At 46.6% G+C, this 22,146-nt stretch overlaps 2 protein-coding genes across 2 annotated transcripts; one reads left to right on the forward strand and one right to left on the reverse strand.

Annotated features, from left to right (window-relative positions):
- Positions 1-545: 545 nt before the first annotated feature.
- On the forward strand, positions 546-3,554 carry LOC146189896 (uncharacterized). Its single transcript, XM_084605373.1, has one exon. The coding sequence runs from the start codon at positions 546-548 to the stop codon at positions 3,552-3,554; it is 3,009 nt and encodes a 1,002-aa protein (XP_084461499.1).
- Positions 3,555-4,420: 866 nt separating this feature from the next.
- On the reverse strand, positions 4,421-21,178 carry LOC146189897 (uncharacterized). The gene is made up of 6 exons (XM_084605374.1): positions 21,029-21,178; positions 9,857-9,969; positions 8,834-8,969; positions 7,764-7,937; positions 6,102-6,227; positions 4,421-4,680 (listed from the first exon to the last, which is right to left on the reverse strand). The coding sequence occupies exons 1-6, from the start codon at positions 21,176-21,178 to the stop codon at positions 4,462-4,464; spliced, it is 918 nt and encodes a 305-aa protein (XP_084461500.1). The 3' UTR covers positions 4,421-4,461.
- Between the last annotated feature and the right edge of the window lie 968 nt (positions 21,179-22,146).

A 22,146-nucleotide genomic window follows, 5' to 3' on the forward strand; every position in this document is an offset into this window, starting at 1 on the left:
CACCAGTGCAAGGACGGTGTGATGCAAACAAGCAGTGGCAACATCGAACCGATACCCGAACCAATACCCATGCCAGGGCAACACCAACAGTGGTTCCTACCGGACTCCCGGCCAGCTGTCCACGCAACAGCACCATGGGGAATGACACCGGTCTTCCCATGGGGCCCACACCTAGCCCTCCCCAATATCTACAACCCAGTGGGGGAAATGATGCGCCAACACATCCTGCTGAACAATCGCACTCCGCAGTAGTGAGTAGGCGCAGGAGAAGACACCGACATCGCTACATACGCACAGCGACCATCATCAACGTGGGGTTTCTGAACCTACACGGAGCGAGAAAAGCATCCAAGTGGGCGGAACTGTTTACAGTGCTGAACAACGAGGATATCAGTCTGTACGCTGTTGCGGAGACCCATCTACGTGACCTAGAAGAACCTCCGATTCATCCGGAATGGAACTGGGCAGGACGCAACCGCTCTGGTGCAAACCGCAAAGGTGGTGGTGTGGGTGTGCTGTGGCGAAAAAACTCCACATGGGTGCAAATGGCGGGGGTCTGTGATGAACATATCTGGGTATCCGGAAGCATTGTCGGCATCCCTGTGCTTGTAGGCGTCGTGTACCTTACGGTAGCGCATGGGCGACACGAAGCTAATGACCGTGTCCTGGAGTGCATTATCGAAGATGTCAAGCGATGGGCCCCACAACACAAAGTACTCTTGCTGGGAGACTTCAACGGACATATACAGCCCACCGACGGATACCAGGACCGGAATGGTGAGCTACTGATGGGATGTGCGCGGGAGCTGGGCCTGGAAATAGCCAACCTTAGAGCTGACTGTCAAGGTGAATTCACCTGGTGCGCTCGCAACAGCCACACCACAATAGACTACGCTCTAATGTCCCCGAAACTGGCAGCGCACGCAACGCAGGTCCATATCGACGAAGACGGACACTTCAGCCTAGGGAGCGACCACAACCGTATCCGTCTATCATTCTCATCCTCCTCTTGGCACAGAAGACGTACAGAACACCGCGACCCAGCCCGTCGATACCTGCCCACAACATCATACGAAGCTGTGGCCAAACAATTCGAACTGAGTGAGATGCGCACACAAGCCACAACGTACGATGCGTATGTCGCCGAGCTGAAACGCATCATGCGCCAGCACGAGGTGCGCACCAGCTCGAGGGGCGGCACGCAAAGGAAGCCGTGGTGGGACCAAGAGGTGAAACAGGCACTGGGAGCGAGGCGATCCGCGAACAGGGCACACCGTAAGCAGCTCAAACTCTACCCAGCCGAAGATTGCCGCCCAGCATGGGAAGAATATCTCCGCTGCAAGCACTATATGCAAGAAGTTGTGCAAAGAAAAATCGCACAGTGCAATCATCGGCAACTGCAAGCAATCACCAATGCGGGTCACGACAGTAGCCAGCGGTTTTGGAAGTATGTGCAAACGCTCGACCGCAAGCCACCACAGTATGACATCAGGGATGAGGCTACAGGATTGCCAGCTACGGACCTTTCCCAACTGCTGACGCGCCACCTGGAAAGGGTCTATGACCAGCCGACATATGAGCCATGCGATAACCGCACAGCGAAGAGCCCTGAACCCGTCAGTGCCTCGATGGAAGTGTCATGGCAGGTGACACCACAAGCCTTGACACGGGCTATTGCTCATATTGGGGCACACACGGCACAAGGCCTCGACCACATTCCCGCGGGCTTGGTCAAATGTCTGGAAACACAGGCACGAGACCAACTCGCCAAAATCTATACTGGCATTATCGCAGGTGACGCCATACCCGCCGATTGGCTTCAAGGGCGAGTGTCACTCGTGCCAAAGAAGGGAGGCGACCGAGGCCTTCTGCGAGACCACAGGCCGATCACAGTGACAAGTGTGCTGTACCGCATCTTCGCCCACGTCCTGAAGAAATGGGTGGTCGGCTGGGCTGAAACACAGGGTCACCTCACTGAACTACAGTCCGGATTTCGACACGGCCGACGACTGGACGATAACCTATTCATCCTGACCCAGTGCATCGAAATCGCACGGCAGGAATCACGGGGACTTGCTGGATGCTTCCTAGACGTGGCAAAGGCATACGACAGTGTGCCCCATGAACCTTTGCTACGTCGAATGAAGGAGTTGGGTATGCCGCAGGAGTGGACTAACCTGCTGGCACGCCTATACATAGACAACACAGTGGTGGCCAGCCTTCATGGCAGCACATCGCAACCAGTCGCTGTCCGACGGGGCCTAAAGCAGGGATGCCCCCTATCCCCACTCATGTACATGCTGTACACGTCAGAAGTAGAACAATTGCTACTCGAGTGTGGTATAGGCTTCCCACTCCCCTTTCTGTGGGCAGGTCTCCCGGAAATGTGGACGTTGCCAGCACTGGCATTTGCGGACGATATTGTGTTGTTGGCTGAAACCGAGGCGCAGCTGCAGCGGCTGTTAACAGTGTGTGCAGAACATCTAGCTACACTAGGACTGTCTTTCAACCCCACCAAATCAGCTGTGCTCCGGTTCTCGGGCCCATCCGACGCCAACCCTGCAGTACTACTGCCCAACGGAGACAACATACCGCAAGCAACCCAATATCGGTACCTGGGAGTACAGCTGTGCACGGAAGCTGACATATACGTAGCGCATGAAAAACACCTAAAGCTGAAATCCACCCGTGCAACCAGCATCCTACGCCGACAATGCCTGTGGGGCTGCAACCGATATCTGTTGGTGCGTGACCTGTGGAAGGGGGTGCATGTGCCAGGCCTGACTTTTGCCAACGCCATCGTGTGCCTCTCTGCCCCCACAAGAGATTGGCTCGAGCGCGGACAGCGCGAAGTGGGCCGGATAGCGCTTGGCTGTCACGGTCGAGTTGCTGTTGAGGCGATCCAGGGCGACATGGGATGGTCGACCTTTGAAGCCCGCGAAGCTCACAGCAAAATCTCATATGAGGCGCGCCTACGCACCATGAAGGACATCCGCTGGGCACGGAAGGTGTTCCGCTATGTACACCTAAAGGGCATCCGCACGCGATGGTGTACCTGTGTACAGTCCCTGCGCCGGAAATACGGCTTCTGGTCGAACGGTACAGCGGAGGCCGCTGAGTACAAAACTACCGTACGGACGCAAGTACACCAAGCGGAGAACACCATGTGGAATGCCTCAGCACAGAAGAAGACGACACTAACGCTGTACCTAGAGCACAAAGACGCAGTATCGACGGAGCCGCTCTACGACAACAACGTCGGTAGCACGCTCTTGTTCGAAGCACGGGCGGGGGCACTCCGCACTTTGACCTACCGCCGTCACTTTGACACCTCCCCAGAAGCGCAGGCGGCGATTTGCAGGGCATGTGGGAGCGCAGACGAGACGGCGGAGCACATCATTCTCCGTTGCGCGAAACTATCGCCCCAGCCGGCAGAGGACACTACGCTACCACGCGCACTGGGTTTTGAATCGGCCGAACGCGGACAGCACAGTGGCGCCATCCGGACGACGAAAGCCCGGCTTCGTATGTGGTGGACAATAGCTAGACGCTGATGGTGTTCATAGCAGCTCTACCCTATCCCTTCTCATTTCTCTCTCTCTTTCACAGTTTTTCTATTTCACCCGGCTAGGGCACATTACTGAGCCCACCCGATACAAAGGGTGCAGCCACAACGCATCATCATCATCATCGACGAAAAGTCGGTACCCCGGGAACAATTGTCGCGGGCACTGGCTGCTCAAAATTCTCTACTCAGCTAACGTGACGCTTCAGCCTAGCTGTTGTCATTTTGTATATCTCACTCTAACTGCAAACAGTATTCCTAAGACTATCACCTCACTAAATAACTCCGGCATTGGCGGAACCTTCCACGAGCACTATTGCCGATCGCCGAGAGTGCTCAGCATGCATGCATTCCTGCAGTGATATAATCTAGGCTTCGTTAATTTTTCGCTCAAAACACTGACAACATCGGCAAGCTTGGTGTCATATTTCTGCAATTAGAAAAACAACACTTGTAAATTACATTCGCAAATATTTCAAAATGAAAACATTTCATATATACACTAGTCAGGGGTTACTACTCTATCGTTATACGAGACAAACACCCTTCACCAAGACGCACCACATAATGCATGACATCGTGTTATTTAATGTGAATTAGGATTGTTTACCAGCAGCTGAAGACATAGTTCTCGGAAACTTTGTATTTATGCTGCAACCAAGTGGACCACAGAGTGGCCGTAAGATAAATCAATATTTTGAGTCGGTTATACAAAATTACGACCGCAGACCTATATCAATGGATTATTCAGATCAAATAAGAGCGCATATACTAAAAGCATCAGTGAAATCATACATTGTCATCCTCTGAAGCGAAATGGAAAAAAGGACCCGAAGTGCGACACAAACTTAAATAAGCAGAGAACACGGCGGTGCCATTTCGCGTTGAGTGTGCAGTCAGTCAGCACGCGTGACACACGGAACAGCGTCCACACAACTACTGGCGACGTCAGGAAGCCCGCCGTAGTAGTCGACCACGCGACGCACCATCTTCAGCCGACTGAAGGCACCGAACGCGTTAAGGTTGGCGCAGGCATTCCGGTCGTCTTCGTAGTCCAGGTCGTATACAGCTACGCCGAAGCGCAGGACATTGTTTTTGGACTTGACGCTGCAGAGCTGAGGACCGAGACGAACAAGCGAGAGAAAAATAAACGGAGGCATAACTACCCTTATCTAAACGATCAGCAATGGTGAGGAGATCATTCGTACAGCCGTGTGTTGTAGCGGCTCATTCGGAGACATCGAAGCACATTCGTACCTTCAACAGTGAGATTGGCATTTACTTTGTTTCTTTCATATAAAATCAAAGCCAGATGCAATTACTTTTATAAGTTTATAGATTTCGAGGTGTTTTCTAAACGCTGCACTAAAGAACAGCTGCCGCATTGAGTTGGTAAATAAAAAATATTTCGCCCCAGTTCTCACTTTAGACCACACTATTCTTTCAAAAAAGCGGCTTCTTATATTGTTTCACCCCATTCGTAGTATGTTGGGGAAATAGATCACAGCATTTCCAGTCCGCCTGAATGCGTTTATGGCGCCAACTCTATTTTGAGGGACGCACTACAGCCTGATAAAGTACAGTTCTCAACACGTTAAAAGAAGGCACCACCATCGTGCCAGCGAAACATTAGTTCGACGTTGATTTAGACACACATGGTATTTGAGGCGTAGTGGCGCAGCAAGAAAGCAGGAAGAACAAACTGCATTAAGATATGCAGCGGCTTTGTCTAGAAAGTACGTAAACTGCACAATAGGGCTGAGTGGAATTCCTCCCCTTTGATGGCCGACTCCCTGCAGAAGTTTCAACCGAAAGCACACCTGCGGTTCAGATGATTTATCTTAGCGCTATAACTATTATGAGATTGAAAACCACGAAATCTTTTAAACTGATACCAGTTTATGTTAGGTGGCGTGGGATCACAGGATATTAGTGCGACTGAAGCAAGGTAGACCATTTGGGCCAAGCACACTGATGCAGTAATGTTTGCGTGGTAGCGACTACTTAGATGCAACACAGATCAATAGACGGCTTCATCTCATTCCATGTCACTTCCAACGCATACCTCAACTCGCCAAACACAGTCTACGATTAGTGGAACCTTATATTCGCAGATACAAAAAGAAAGGTAATTGTTTCGAACGATGGGGGCCTTTCTTATTCATGAGCAGTTTGAAGATACACATGTAAAGGCACATTACAGCATACCATTAATTATTATGTATATGTTTAAATTTTGCAAGGATAGTTTGAAGATAACACAGTTAAAGACATTTTACAGCATGCCTTCAATTCTTTTGTATACGTTTAAATTTTGCAAAAATAGGCTTGCAGATGTCACTCGGTTCGGTCATCCAGATATGTTCCATTGCTCTAGAAGTTTAAGTGTTGACGTGTTTGCATTTTTGCGTTAGTGTGTACGTCATAAAACTGCCGCACGGCACTGAGTTGCAGAAGGCCTGAAGGTCGCCTTCAGCGCTGCTAATCGCTCAATGTCCCCCTCAGAAAGAAACGAAGTCCATCCTTCGACACCTGCCTTTGTGCAGAGGCCCTCTTCGTTGTCATAGGTAAACACGAGACGCCGGCTGCTGTCGCTAGTCCACATGGCGCCGTAGCCCTGGTCGTACTGCAAGTCGTTTCTAAGCGAGGCCTCTTTGCACACCTGGTTCCGAGCAGCGCAGGGGGTCAAAGCACATGGACATAGCGAAGTGGCATCGTCATAATCAGCTGATTGCAAACACCTCTCCCACATCTCTCATATTAACCCGGTCTTCTAACTGCTGCGGCCGTGCAACATCCTTGATCTCATACCTCAGCCTTACTTTCTGCCGTGCCTGCTAGGCTTGCCTCTTAAGCTGTGCTTAACGACCATTGGTTATGCTGTTTTCTAACTAGATGTCCTGTCGTTCAGACAATCACTCTTTTCCTGATATTTTTTGCACTCTTCCTGTCTTGTAACGTTACACCCACCATTTTCTTTGGCAAATCTCGCTGCGTTATCCTTAACTTTGGTTCCTTCCACATGTCTACCCCAAAGTGAGAACGAGTGAGATACAGCCATTATACACTGTCTTCTTGAGAAAGGCTAGTATACTATTATTAATAGCTTGGTAAAACCTGCCAACAGCCCTCCAAGTCATGCTTATTTTAGTTATTTTGCTGTCATAGCTCGGATCTGCACTCACTGCCTACCCTGCGAATATTTATTTTGTAACACCTTTTGACACTGGTTATCATAGAGAGTTATTTATTTCCGATACTGTGGAACATTACTATTAGTATTTTTGGAATAATAAGTAGATAACAACCAAAACATGCTGACTAAAAATCTTTTGTACTCATGACTACCACTACAGCACCAACGTGATGTACGGTGGTAAGCCAGCGCAGAAAAAATGTACCTCTCAGTTGCATTCACCTGTCCTACCCGAATTAACGCCAGCCGCGGTAAAGGTATGCACGCAGATTTTCTACACTTTTCTTTTGACCTCTCTCAGCCACGGTCGATTACGTTTCGCTCCAGTTGGCAACCACTGTGATACAGAATAATTTACTTTTTTTTTTAGTGCGAAATGCAGTTTGATGGAGTTTGCCTAGAACAACCATGTTCGCATAAAGCATCAAACAGAATCGTTCTAACAACCATTTCATACCAGTGTGGCATCTATCAGCGCGCACAGTTCCAAACGTCGAAACGATATCTCATCAATGTGTGAGGTTTTCTGGATACGTCCCATAACATTTTAAGATATGTCTCGCTGCTTCTGCCATGCCTTTGATCGGAGGCTGGGTAATTTTTATACCCTGAGTTCTGCTCTACAGAAGCACAATGTACGTCCTTACTATCTTAAAGAATGACACTGCGCCGTTAGCACTGACGAATCCTGCTAAGCGGATACATCTGGTCTAGTGTTACCTTTGCCAGTAGATAGATGGCAAAATATGCAACATGTTATTAGGCTTAATAAAATTCTGAACGGCTCGGCTGATCGGAATATTTTATTTATTCACACATAAGCCAGTTGGGCTACTTCTTAGCTTATTTTTTATATTTCTACGAACCTAGTCATGTGAAAGCCCGAGCTCCGGCACCTCTTGATAAATGTGAAAAATAAGCAGCCGAGCTGCGTAATAACCTTTCGCACCCACTATAAAGCGCCTTCAGTTCTTAAAAGTACATCAAAGTGTACACGCTTACCTGGGCGTAGCTGCCAAAGGACAAGGCTTGAGCCTCCTTCTGGCAGCGGGATCCTATGTTCAAGGGTAAGCTGAGATTAACCTTTGTCCAGCGCCCCTTCATGGTGACCGAGATTAGCCACTTGGTAAGGCCCCCGATACTCTGCACCTTGATCAAAGCCGATGTCGCGTCGCTCTGCAAAGGGTAAATTTTAGGCGTTAGTGCTGCCAGTTTACGCATTTTTATATGGGCCTCCTTCGGCTTGTAGTCAAATGTTTATGTCATCGAAATATATTATCACTTTTTCTTTAATAACAGCAATGGGTGACATTGAATATAATGGCCACATGCTGCAAAAAACCACAAGAATTCAAGATGCTGTCTGTCTCACTATCTAAGAAAATTACACTCCACACATTCAGAGTTTCTTCAGTAATGTCATGATACTATGCAGTCACAGTGTCAGTATGTGCAGCGTGCTCGCATGTTTTTTTGTGAGGTCACAACTCAGTTTTAGCTCGGTGCTTTATTAAAAGTTTAGATTGTAACCTGCCGCTACGACATTTCAGCCAAACACGATGCGTTATTCTGCAGCTATTCAACGCTTGCGCATTGTTGGCACTCTGTCATGTGCCCAGATTTCAATAAACAAAAATATGCTTCCATCCAGTAGCCAGCACTGGCATTGTCGAATAACACCACGTAACTACGCATTAAATATTACATTTTTCATCGAAAAGCTCATTCATCATCGTTTGTCCGCAGATCAACAGCGAGTATATAAATTCTAAGTTACCCAACGGCACTTCATTCTTGCTTTCAATTAGCCTTTTTAGCATGACTCTCCTCTAAACCACTTCTCTTTGATGAAAATACTGAAATGTAGACGTAGCTGTTACGCTACGTAGCGTAACGCCGTCAATAGTTCCTGCTGGGCACCACATTGCTCGCACAAAGAAGACATGCTATAGCCTACCCCTTAGGTACGCTCTACGTCACCAAACTTAACTTCTCAGCCTTTATCGCTGAATACTAATTTGAGGTCTAGCATGACCACCTGAAGGCATTTTCCTTCCATCCTATATACAAACCAGGTCATAGTAGTACGACTGCGAAGAGCTAGGCTTCAGCAAGACAGTTGGCGGCAGGACTTTGCAGTCTGGCACCTCGTTGTCCCCGAAGGCATAGTGTCCTTGAGAGATGAAAAATGTCGGTCTGTACACGTTCCTGTGACAGAAGGCGACAGTTATTGTATTTAAAGGTTTGTTCTGCTCTATGGGGTTTAACGTCCCAAGCACTTCAAGCATAAGGGACGCCTAGGGGAGGCTCCACAAAATTGTTGTGAAGGATAACAAAGCACTTGTGTTTGGCGCCGCAATCTTCAATGAGCTCAAGACGCGATCATTGTTTACGTTGAATATAGCAGCAATTGAACCCGATATAGCAATACAGCTTAAGAAAGCAATCAGACCTCGGAAACGTTCATGCACAGAAAGAAGCGAAATGGCACCACTGTATTACATATAATACTTTGCGACATGGTCCTGTCGCTTTCGCACAATCTTATAGGTTCTTTCCCAGTTACCTTCCGTTGCTAATATTACTCGCCCAATTCTCATCAGTTCGTATACCTTACTATCTGCATAGACCGGTAAAAAAACTACTCGGGAGTTGAGGGACAAGTTCCCACAATGAAATAGCTGTGAATGTAAGACTCAGTGAGTAAAAAGTACTGCACCCCCCCACACACACACATACACAAGTTAATGTTAATGAAGAGGGATCTGTAAAAGAGTAATTTATAGAAGCACCGATGGTTTCCAGCCATAATCACATGCTTTTATACCACGCCATGTCTTTCAGCTTCTATCCCACTGAGTACGAATGCCATTCTGCGCCCTCCTTGTCTATGGTAAATGACAATGTTTTAATGCCGACAGCTAGACAGGCTTGCATTCAGTCTCGGCAGCTTTTTTACATGTCTTGACGATCACGCTGGCGAAATAATTTTATTAGCCGGAAGAGTATGGTGCCCGTTTTTTCTCACTCTATAACGCAGACGTCGAGAGCGTGAGGTGATGCTGAAGATTTTGTGGACGCCGCCAGGAACTTGCCTAATATTAGTTCCGTAGAATTGTTCCATCCTTACGGTAACGGCACCGAGGACGATGTAGGGAAGCTTGTCAGAACCAACGTTGGGATTCTTCTCGGCTGTTTTACTCAGAGTCTGAGAGAGAACGTAAAAGAACCGGGTTCACTCATGTTCGATATCGCCAAATACAGGTGTAAACATTTGGGCGTACTGTGTAATGATTTCATTGTTTCAAAAACTATAATTAGGCAGCACAAAATGAACATAAAATAGAAATCAAGCCTTGTTCTGGTGATCAGTGCTTAGTAAAGAGGAATAGCATTATCACGCCGAAACCAAGAATGCCATTACTGAATCACACCGGAGAAGAGTAAAGGCATCTCGGGCGCAGTGTGGAACGCGCTATAGGCATACACAGCACAAAAATGCGCTTTGCACACCTCGACACGTTACACGGCCTTTCACTTCGTCGAATTGAAATCGCATTCTCTAACTGCCCTAAACGCCTCCACGGTCCACTGTAGGACATTAATGCATTTGCTTAGTGAAGTGCTCGTTACACGTTTATCTGACGTCAAAGCTGGAGAGGTCTGCTTTTGTAGCATGTACGGCGTACAAGGCCGAAGTAACCTCGAAACAGCTGAGGCCACCGTATCGACTCGCTTTAGGCAATGACAAATGCGGCTGGAGGCCACAGGCACAGTGATTCTCCAGGGTTGTTAGTGACTGGCTACTTGTAGTTATTACATGTTTCTGCATTTTGTAATTAATCCATTACATTTAATCGAACGTCTCCTGTAATTAAAATATTTTTCTTTATTACATGACTAGTAATCAACAACTTATTACAAAAGAAGTTCTTTGCAAAACAATTTGAGCAGAGACAAATCGTCCATGACGATTTTATTGCGTCAGATTGTTCAGCCGCATGACGGTGCACATGACCACCTGAGTTTTTGTTATTGGTGTAGCTGGCAATCCATGGATGCCTCTTGCAAAAAGTCGTGCCTAGCTAATTTGTTGCAATGAAAATACTATATATTTATTCTTTGGCTTTAATCATCTCTTGTTTGTAGTTGCGTCCGAAATAAACCCGAAATTACGAATGTTAAAGATTACGTACGTGTTCGACCAAAACTGCATGCGGTGACTATATTCCAATGTGCAGAAAAGAGGGCGTGTTCTAGTCTTGTAGCTTTAGCAAAATACTTGATTCACGCCGTTTTGAAGGGTGAGAAAGTATTGCGTACGGCAATTTCCAGCTTACCGCAGTAGTACATTGGTCGGCAGAAGTTCAGTTTGAACATCGAACAGAAGTTCTTTTGTCGGCAAGCTAATAAGAGGATTCCAGAGCTCCTGCTTCCCATGAAATTACTTCTTCTCGGTTTCTAATTTACCCATAGAATTAAACAAGGAGCAACAGGTTCTTTCTGCCTTCCTTAGTATTTCTTTATGCAGAGTACGTTCTCTGAACGTGCTCAATTCGTATTAGTCCATAGTCAATCCATAGTCAGTCCATATTACTCCGAAACATTATGTGCCTATTATTTTGTTTCCTACAACCTTTATCATGCCTCGCTTGTTACAATGCCTTAGGATTGATTGTGCTGCGTCATTGCAATTAACTTACCTCTACAGCCTCGCTTCCTTTTGTCAGACACGGAGGAAATTCTCAAACATATCCTCGCAAGTGATGAAAGTAGTGATGCGCAATATTTAAATAGGTTCAGACAATGAGTGCGTGATTTTGCCATGCCGCACATGTTCTTAGTTTTCAGTGTTTTCTGGCTCGTTATCAGCCAGAAACCTACACAAAAATAGGAATCTTGCCGTCAGGTAATAAACGTTTTGGGGACTCTTAGGCTCAGTCTTTAAGGGCAAGACACCACAGCGCTAATTGGTACCATCTCCTGTTTTTCTTATGATGCCTCCTTCGCGTACGTGAGCTATACTACTCCTCTAAAGGTCAAATGACCACCCTGTATTCGAAAATATTTACTGCCCTTCAGACTTTTCAGCCTGGTCCCCTGAGTGAGCGGCTGTATTGTTTAACATTATCTATAGAGAAGTGATAACCATCGCAATCAGCCAGCTTCACCATGCTCCTTTCCGTACCCTCTTCGAAGCTTCTCATCTCAGAAAAAAAAAGCTACACAAAATAGCTATGGAGTTACTTATGGGGCGGAATCGATAACAGTAGAGCCAAATTCTATTAATTCTACGGATACACGGATACATCCGGCGGAGTTGCATCGCTGTATCGCATAGTAGTTTTAGAATCATACCTTACCGTCATTGAGAACCATACCTTTAGAATGGCTAACACATCATTCACGTCACTCTCTCTGACTCCGAAGGCAGGCATGTCGATGATACCGAAGTTGGGGACTCCCTGTCTCCAAAATACCGCGAGTGATTGTCGGCCGGTATCTGCCAAATCCTGAAGCAGGTTGAAGCGGTTCCTGAGCGGTGCGAACAAGTGATTTGATTATTGGCGGAGCGTTGTCTTGAAATTAGACTCTAAAAGAATTCAAGCAACGTAACTTAAATGTTTATATAATCATTCTTATTTATTCGCCTATTCGTGTATTCATCTCATCGATACCACCCTTAAACTCGGAGCTCATTGCCAACAGCGAGTGTCTTTGCCAAGAAAAAGCACTGAAAATAACTTCACTAATAAAAATGTGAGAAGATGACACAGCACCAGCACAAAGGACGATGAAGGCTGCTGGGTTCCTGGCCGATCAGCTGTCGCGTGATATGGAAGCTCAAGCTGTCTTAACCGGACGAAATTGTACTTCGCAATACGATCGTCTTGCGTCACCGGTCGCAGTCTCCAGTCCTCTGAACAACCCCAATAAACCCCTCCTCATTTGGTGAAGGTGCTGGGTGCGACTCATACATGATCACCGTGGAGCTCCGCGGCTGTACGATACTTATGGCGACAAACGAGGTAGGCCAACAGCCAGTGGAATCCCCCTTCTCAATCCATCTCATGCTCCGGTCCCATTCGACAGCGAGACCCCACGGTTTTAAGCGGACAGGGAGACCAGGACGTTGAAGATTTGTTGGGCTCGTAAGAGCGGGTGAGTCGTCATAACAACTGGGATGACCGCACGAAGATCCACTACGTCATCTTCTATCTGAGTGACGTTGCTAACCTGTGGTATCGAAATCATGAGACCGACTTACCATCCTGGGCTAACTTCCAGGCAACGTTCACGGACGTTTTCGGTCATCCCACAGTGCGGAAACTGCGCGCTGGACAAGTCTTGCGCGTGCGAGTTCAGCACGAAGGTGAAACCTTCTTGAGCTACAGTGAAGGCGTCGTCGGTTTATGCAAGCGTGTCTACCCGTCTATGGATGAGGGTAACAAAATAATCAACATAATGAAGGGCATTGATGCCGATGCATTTCACATGCTGGGGGCAAAGAGTCCCACCACGGTGGCCTCAGTCCATAAGCTTTGTCAAAGTTTCGACGAGTTGCTCAAGCAACGCCTTTGCACTTGTCGCCCTCCCGCCCCCGCTGCGTCCATCTCTTTCCTGGCTGTGAGCAGCGACCTTTTGGCTCACATCAAATATCGCCCGAGATGAAGTCGCCCGACAGCTGGGGTTCCTGTCTGGCCCACGCCCGTCGTCTACAGCCCAGCTGCTTACCCCTACGATTCGACACACCGTCACGCAGGAGGTTGCCGAAGCACTTCCCAGTTTTGGCCAGCCACCGCCTGTGGCACCTCATTTCGATCGTATTTATTTATTTATTTATTTATTTATTTATTTATTTATTTATTTATTTCAAAATACTGCAGATCTTATGGCCCAAGCAGGAGGGGCATACCAGGTGACAAGGTGACAATCACAGACAAAAAAAAATTACAATGCACACCACGATTTGGCGAGAAGAAAGGAATCATAATAATAATAATAATAATAATAATTATACAAAATTGAACAGCCTAACAAATCAAATGATCTTCCAGTGCTTTGTTAAAATTACTGCTTTGGAAAAGAAATTCTGGCAGCAAACTTCAATCAGAGCTGGTCAGGGGGCAAACACTGTGCTTAAATGAATTTGTTTGGGCAAAGACAGGTTGCAGCGTGTGTTCTCTAGTGTGTCGTGTTCGTCTTGCAGTAAAAGGTTGTACACATTTAGGTGATGGAATATTTACTTCCTGTAACAGAATCTTAAGAAGGAACGAAATTCGGTTCATTTTGCAGCCCACACCTCTTGCTGCACCGTTCAGTTACAGCCCTCTGTTCTCGTGCCGCCTCTACCTGGGCCAATACAGATGCCTCCCACGTATGCAGAGGTTGACCGTAAGCTGATGATACTGGGCCATGTCATGTCAAAAGACTGCGTCCTCCCCGATTCGGAAAAACTACGTGCGGTAACTTCTATTAAAGAGCTGCGCAACTTCGTCTGCCTGAGCTCATATTTTCGCCGTTCTGTCCGTAACTTCGCCACCATCATTGCACTGCTTGCGAAATTACTGAATGGCCCCGCCGACTTACCTACCTGCACTCCAACCTGCGACGATTCTTTCACTACGCTCCGACGTCTACTCACTTCACCGCCCATTCTCCGCCATTATAACCCACCGTCCGTGCATCCACCCCTACATAGGTACCCACAGACGCCAGCAGCATCGGCCTCAGTGCTGTACTCGCTCAAAGTAAACCCGGCTTTTCCGAATATGTAGTTGCTTACGCTAGCTGGGCGCTAATGAAAGCTGAATGTAACTACATCGTCGCGGAAAAGGGGTATCTCGCAATCGTGTGGGCCTTAACAAAGTTTCACCCTACTTATATGGCCGCCGCTTCAACGCCATCACCGACCACCATGCCCTCTGCTGGTTGGCTTCCCTGAAAGACCCTTCTGGACGCCTCGGTTGTTGGGCTCTTCGCCTTCAAGACTTCGACTTTGATGTCACTTATCAATCGGGACGCAAACACTCTGACCCTGATGCCTTGTCAGGCTCGCCGCTGCTTTCTCCTGCACCTTCTGACCCGATATCCAAACCCTCCTTTGCAGCCCTTACTAGGGCCTGCCTTTTGAACAACGACGGGATCCCTGCATATCTTCGCTCCTAGAAGTCCTCACCGCGTCCTCTACGTCTTCATTCCTGCGAGACCTTCGTCACCAAGTTTCCCATTTTACGATTCGGGGTGGTCTGCTGTGTCGAAAACGCTATCACCCGGATGGTCGTGAATGCTTCTTTGTCATTCCCCGCCATATTCGCTCAGAAATTTGTTCCAATAACCATGCCGACTCGGAAAGCGCACATGCTGGCTTGTTAAAGACATACTAGCGTCTCCGCCAGCGGTAATACTGGTAGGGGCAGCACAACGTTTTCCGCCGCTATATCCGCTCCTGTACAACTTGTCAGCAGCGGAAGTTGTCTCCGCGCCCATACGCCGGCCCATTATTGTCATTGTCTTGTCCAGCGCGACCCTTCAATCGTGTCAGCATCGACCTGTATAGCCCTCTTCTATCTTCGACATCAGGCAACCGCTGGATAATAGTCGCCGTGGACCACCTCACTCGCTACGCGGAGACTGCAGCCCTGCCCACGAGTAGTGCTCGTGACGTCGCCTCCTTCATCCTACATCGCTTCGTTCTACGTCACGGGGCTCCTCGTGAACTTCTCAGCGATCGTGAAAGCGCCTTCTTATCACAAGTGATCCACAAATTGTTGGATCCTTGTCACACAATACATCGAACCACCACAGCTTACCACCCTCAAACCAACGACTTCTGACGCTTCTAAATGGGATCAGATGCTTCCGTACGTCACTTATGCCTACAACAATGCGTCTCACACAACGAGTGGATTTTCCCCATTCTTTCTGCTATATGGTCGTGAGCCTTTCTGTCTGCAAGACACCATATTACCTTACCACTCAGAAGTTCAGAGTACACTTCTATTTCTGCTGTTGCCCGTAATGCTGAGGAGTGTCGCCAGCTGGCTCGCTCATTTACGTCAGACATTCAGATCTTCGCCGACATGACAGCGACCACGTCAAGCCCGCTTCTAACTTTCCTACCAAAATCCTCGTTTGGTTGCGTGTTCCGGCTGATTCGAAATTCTTAGCAAAGTATAATGGCCCATTTACCATGTATTGGAACGTACATCTAAAGTTAACTATGCCGTGGAGCCGGCAACGCCTTCTTCGGACAACCATCGCCGTGGGCGAGAAGTTATTCACGTCAGTCGACTCAAACCATACTACGATCCCCTTGTCGACCTCTCGCCTTAAGTAGCCAGGATAGCTCCCTCTTTCTACCGGGGCAATTATAAAAAAGAAGATGCCACAGCGCCGACACAAACGACGATGAAGGCTTCTGGGTTCCTGGCCGATCAGCTGTCGCGCACACTCTGGAAGCTAGAGCTGTCTTGATCGGACGAGATTATGCTTCGCAATAAGATCGTCCTGCATCACGAGTCACCGTCTCAAGTCCTCCAAACAACTCCCAATAAACCCCACTTCAGAGGAATAAAAAGAACGCACTTGAGGAGTGAATCATTGCTAAACATTCACCAAGCAACAGAGACATCACAAGTATGGGCTTCCTACTGAAGCTTCATCCGAAAATGCTAGTTAAACAGCTGACTCTTTTCTGATTACTCAGTAATAGAAAACATCGGATCCAAAGATTACATATGGTGCACTACGGCAGCATACACCGCCATTGGGATTTGGGACGACATTGGAAATCCACCGAGTGCATTGTTTTGTAGTCCAGGTATATCTGCTGCTATCAACATCTCCATCGCACTCTAACGATTATGACAGCTAGAATACCATGGCCGGCTTATTGTTTTAGACAACTGCTCCCCTCTTCTAACCTGAACGAGCGGAGCCACCTATACCAGTGGGCATATTTAGGGGAATGTCCTGGTGGTCGATTGACCCTCTTGTAACCTTTAAGAACAGATCCACCTATACCGGTGGGCATATTTAGGGGAATGTCCTGGTGGTCGCTTGACCCTCTTCTAACCTCTAACAACGGAGCAACCTATACCGGTGGGCATATATAGGGGAATGTCCTTGTGATTGATTGACTAATGGCTCGATATTTGAGAAAAACATATCTTTTGAACAAACTCGGTAAACGTGGCATGGTTTAAACAAGCAGCTATTTCATTAATACAATAATTCGTGCGCCGGGCTGTAGTTACTTCATGAGGCCCATGAACATGAATTCATCTTGTTCCAGCTATCATTCAGGGAAAGCCTTCGACCATCACGTACACGCAGTTTAAATGGATACTGCAGTCAGGTTTAAGCAGTAACGAACGGCAGATGATATGCTGCGGTCGCATCATGCATTTGTCTCGCGAAGGTAGCAAATATCCTGAGCAAGTCCATTGCAAGTATGCATGTTATCATCGCCAGACGTAGAGAGTGGAAAAGCAGTAAAGTTGCTTTTGTAATGTCGCTCATAGGAAGTAGTAACGTTATAGTTACCTTGCTTCACGAAGGATAAAGGAAAACCTGCACTGGATAAATAGTGAGTAATAAATAAATAAACTAAGTAATCGAATGCTTCAGCGATTTTGACGAAAACGTGTTATATGCACTGTTTTTCCTGATTCTAGGTGGAACCTGGCTTTTCAACATTTTTGGGGTCCCCTTGGAAGATCCTCACGCTCAAAGAAATTAAATTGCACCCCACGCATAGTGGAGATTGCGCCGTCCAGCGGTGGTGTCACAAAACGAGAGCGGGGCTCCCCGGTGGCCTTTCTCCTTGAGTTTCAATGCAGTCGAAGGTTCTGGTGCACTAACATTGTGATCATTCGATTCTTACGCTTCACCCAGGGCCTGGGTCATATATAAAGACAACTGTCATGTCGTGGTGTGCTCTAAAAGCTATAAATGTTTCCCGGCAGTGCGTTTCTTCAAGTTTCCTGGCCACTTTTACGAAAAGGAGCGAAGGCAACAGTAGATGGTCGCTGTGCAGAGAAAATGTGCTAATCACGTCTCGTTGCTTTTCAAAATATTTACTACGTCGCTTTTGTGATGCTGATATAGATTATTAATTGTCTAATTTTGTACCCCGTCAAGCAGCATCAGTTCGTTTTTACCGCTTTATTTTTTAATTGTATTTGAAAGGCAGTTGCACGTTTTCTGCCACAACAGAGGCCGCATAATGTGCACAGCAATGTTATTGAAAGTGAATGCAGCAAGAATAGGATCATGTCTCACGCGGGGCATTGGATCGTCTCTGAACTCTATGTACGTGTCTGTGTGTTTAACTGCGCGCAAACCGGGAAGCGTTGCTACTGTACGCACGCTACTTGTTCCAGATTTATCACACCTGTCGCGATTACTCAACTAGCTGCCGAATGTCACCCAATGCGCGTATTTTCGGAATGGCGTACTGGAGCTTTTTTTATTTACGTAAATATTGCGGTGTCTAGCTGGCATGAAGTAGGCATGCTTGTCCACGCCTAACAACGTTCTGATTCATACCTAACAATTTGTCGATTACTTTTACGCATACTTGCTTTCTTTTAAAGTTAGTCAAAATAGGAGCCCCTGGGAGCCAACTAATAACAGCAGAATCTGCAATCAGCATCTTGTGCATTGCGAAATATCAAAAGACCTGTGGAGCCCATTGTACCTACCGTATTTCCGACTGTTTACAGATGCTCGAAGCCAGGGACATTTAATAGGCATTAAAGTTAATTATATTAATTTTAGTGGCAACATGAATAGCAATGTGGATCGCACCCACCATATTTCACGCATAGCATTGGATGGTTTCTGAACTCTGTCACATCTGTGTTTACACAGACGACTCGCGAGCCGCGAAGCATTTCTAGTGTGTGCACGCTCCTCATTGAACATTTTGTACACTGGCTCTTATGTTTTCAGTTATAGAATATCATTAGGTTCCTGCACTTGCCGAATGAGCATGATTCAACTCTCTTATTTGTGCAATGCTGTTTCTAGCATCTATGAAGTTGGAACCTTGCCACATGTGCGACACTGTGCGATGTTTAGGTGCTAAATCTATGGCCGACTTAGAGATTTACTTAGGTTCACCTTGATTAACCTTCCATTTTGTATTTAAATGTGAAGCTTTTGGCTGGAACCTTATTTTGCAGCTGTGATATTTCATTCACGTGGACTCATTTCGTAACTTATAGCTCTTGCAGCTGGCTGGAACCACGTTTGGCTTGCTTTCAAATTTTGTAAAGATCAAAGTTGGTGGGAGCCAACAAAAACATAAGTCTGCAGCCAGCATTTCATTATTGACGACGGGTAAAATGGCCCGAAGTACCCAGCATACCTACCCAAAATATTTCACCAGCTTACCGATAGTACGGGAGGAACATCTAAGAAAAAACAAGAGTAGATTTATTTTTGGTGGCTTTCAGCTTTTCATTTAAACCTGGGTAATGCTATTTAGGTAACTGCATGGCACTGAATTTTCAAACGATGCTCTTCACCTGTTACAGATGAGGTACAAATACTGTGTCGCGAGTCTTTAAACAAATTATGCTTTTGAAATGCTAACTTCAGCATGCAAATTGGAAATGTCAAGCAGTTTCTTAATGCATTACAGCTGTCATCTTGTTTCATATATGAACCAAGCGCGACTTAGAATATGTACAAGCTAAGCACGTAGGCATCGCGAAAATTTGGGGTAAACACCTAGCGTTGGGTGATAGGACATGACAACTTAAGAAGACACCTCTGAGCAGCCGTAGTTACCGCACTCGCTTCTTAAGCTTACATTCAAGAGCAGTAACAGATAACGCCACAATCGTGATGTGTGTGACTTTCATTCGCCATGGTGGCGGTCAGATATGCGGAACTCTCCACTGCAATGTCTAATGAAGCTCGAGAGGGGACAGCAAGCGGGGAGGCAGTCCCAACCAAAAAAGCGGTACTTAAAATAGTCCTAGTTTAAGCTACAAAAAGTGCGCTCTCACAATTTCAACGACGCATTACAATCGTGTAGAATTAAATAAAGATGGTGCAAATTATCTTCGATTAGTCCAGCACGTTTCCGCAAGTGTGCCGCCAAAGCGCCTGTTCCGCTCAGCTCTCGACGGCCGCTTGACCGGGCGCTGGAAACCGCACCATGTTGTAATCCAGGAAAACAAACTGGACTTATCAGGTTTTTCACCAAATACAGTGCAAGCGTAGGTATTGATTTTAAAGAGCAATAAGAGGATGGTGGTCATGATAAGCGTTACGGCGTAGCCTGTCTCGTGAAGCTTGCCTGAGGCGAGTATTTCGCATGAAAGCGGATAGGGTCGTCCCAAGTCTGACAAAAGTACGACTGGGACTTTGGACAGCAGTCCACTTTAGAACAATTCAACTCATTTTCGGACGCTGTCGCCGTGGAAAAAATCTCCATACACACGCACAAATGGCAGATCACATGTGCGAACTTCTGCCACGCTTGCTGCAGCAATGGCCAGCCCGGGACTGTGCCCCGCCAATACTTCCACCAGCTGCCGGTAGGTGGCTTTCAGTCGCGCCCCTACAGGTAGTGCACGGGGAATATACGATCAGTTCTACCTGACCGAAAGCATGGTGATACTATTACTAACGCTCTAGAAACTTTCACTCAATGAAACTTTTCGCTTTAGAAAACGACGCCTACTACTTCCGGTCTCGAAAAATCCTTTGCTCTCTAGAATCCAGCCGCAAAGTTGGTAGTTGGTTAAGATAGTGCGATTTTCTCAAGTTCTTACTGTGTATTCCAAGTCGTTTTCTCTAACAAGAAGTTAGCATACGTGATTCGCTTTCTTTCAACAACAACAAATTACTCGTTTTCCCGCTTTGCGTTATGGGCAGGGGCTGATATATTCAGTGATTATGCATTTGAAGGCATCAGCGCGTACCTGCCGATGCATTCGCTTAAAATATCAAACTTTTATTTTGTTCTTCCAGGCATTTCGCAAATAGAATAACCATTTGCAGTGGTCGGCATGTTTGTGGCCTAAGTACTTGGGAATCGACGGTGTCACATCCAAGTGAGAACCCAATTTTGGTTTATAAATTGTGTTTTCCATCGTTTTGAAAATGAACAAAGCACTACTGCGTCTAAATTCCATAACGTGTTCATCAGCCTACGATACCGGTAAATACCGCGGAGTTGCTCTTTAGTTCCGGTGAATATGGTGGAAGAATATGAGGCAGTGTTCTTACTCATAGGCGAAGCCCACTCCAGCTTGGGTCAACTTGTACGTTGAGATCGCTTTCAGGAAAGTGCGCAGATTCTCGCTGAAACGCAAAGGTCGAGAGAGAAGGTTCTCGTTCTCCTTGTAGACCGAGTCAAAGTAGATCAGGTCACAAAGACCATCATCAGGAAACATCGTACTCTTCGTTGTTCGCGTGCCATAGGTACAAAACAATGTCTGTGGGTCCACGATCCCTCCTGAAAGAGTGCGGAGAGAGAGAGCAATGTGCCTTGTTACGAGAATATCTCCTTATCAAAGAATGTTACAGAATTCGGTGACAGGAAGCCACTATTTCCGGATGGCCTGAAACAGCGCTCCATTCTGCTGTTAATGATGATGGTAACTTTGCAATGTGGAAATGTGATAGAGTCGGCTTTTAATCTTTGATCAACTCGTTTCACTATACATGCAACATGGCTCCAAACGTCGCTCAATTGTTTAAGAGACTGCCCTAGTCATCTAGTGCTTTCATTACACGCAAGGCTACCATTCTCAAACTTTCTTCCACTGTTGCAGCTTATACTTGCAATATTTTGCGCAATACTGCGGGATGTCAGTTGAAACCGGACGTGAAATTAACGCAGACATTTGTTTTCAACGCGGGTGCACCAACGTTGTACGGTATTGCGAGGGGTTTGTTTTCATTTCCTAGTTTTGGAAACATGAGCCCTGTTAGATGTTTAAAACCAGCAAATTAATTTGCATACAATCTGTTATAATATCAATGCGTGAAAACAAACATAAATGAAATTTGAAACTGTTTAGTGAAGATATGCATATACGAGTCGGTGACAGCAACTGTATATTTATTCGTCGACAGTGGTGGAAAGGTCTTTCTTTTATCTATGCATATTATCGCAACAGAAGGTAAACTTTTATCTACGCATACTATCGCAACAGAAGCTAACTTCCGGAAATGTTCCTCCCACAGCATAAACATTTGTGGCTGAAGCAGAAAAGCTTCGTTGCGAAGTCCATTTCAAAATTACATTTTCGGCCTTATATACGTATTTCCAGTGTCCCAGATAAATATAGATATTATTTTAAAAAGACAATAGATGGGATCCCACTGATTATGAGGCAGCGCACGAGGAAACACATAG

This window comes from Amblyomma maculatum, chromosome 5 (genome assembly GCF_055883805.1).
Source record: "Amblyomma maculatum isolate TAMU_Amacu chromosome 5, ASM5588380v1, whole genome shotgun sequence".
Taxonomy (NCBI): Eukaryota; Metazoa; Arthropoda; class Arachnida; order Ixodida; family Ixodidae; genus Amblyomma; species Amblyomma maculatum.

Coding starts and splice junctions, on each gene's coding strand:
- LOC146189896 (XM_084605373.1), top strand. CDS start 546: ATGGCGGGGGTCTGTGATGAACATATCTGGGTATCCGGAAGCATTGTC.
- LOC146189897 (XM_084605374.1), bottom strand. CDS start 21,178: ATGTTTCCTGATGATGGTCTTTGTGACCTGATCTACTTTGACTCGGTC. Junction 9,970..21,028: donor ACAAGTTGACCCAAGCTGGA/GTGGGCTTCGCC, acceptor GTTCTCTCTCAG/ACTCTGAGTAAAACAGCCGA. Junction 7,938..8,833: donor AGTCGTACTACTATGACCTG/GTTTGTATATAG, acceptor TACCCTTTGCAG/AGCGACGCGACATCGGCTTT.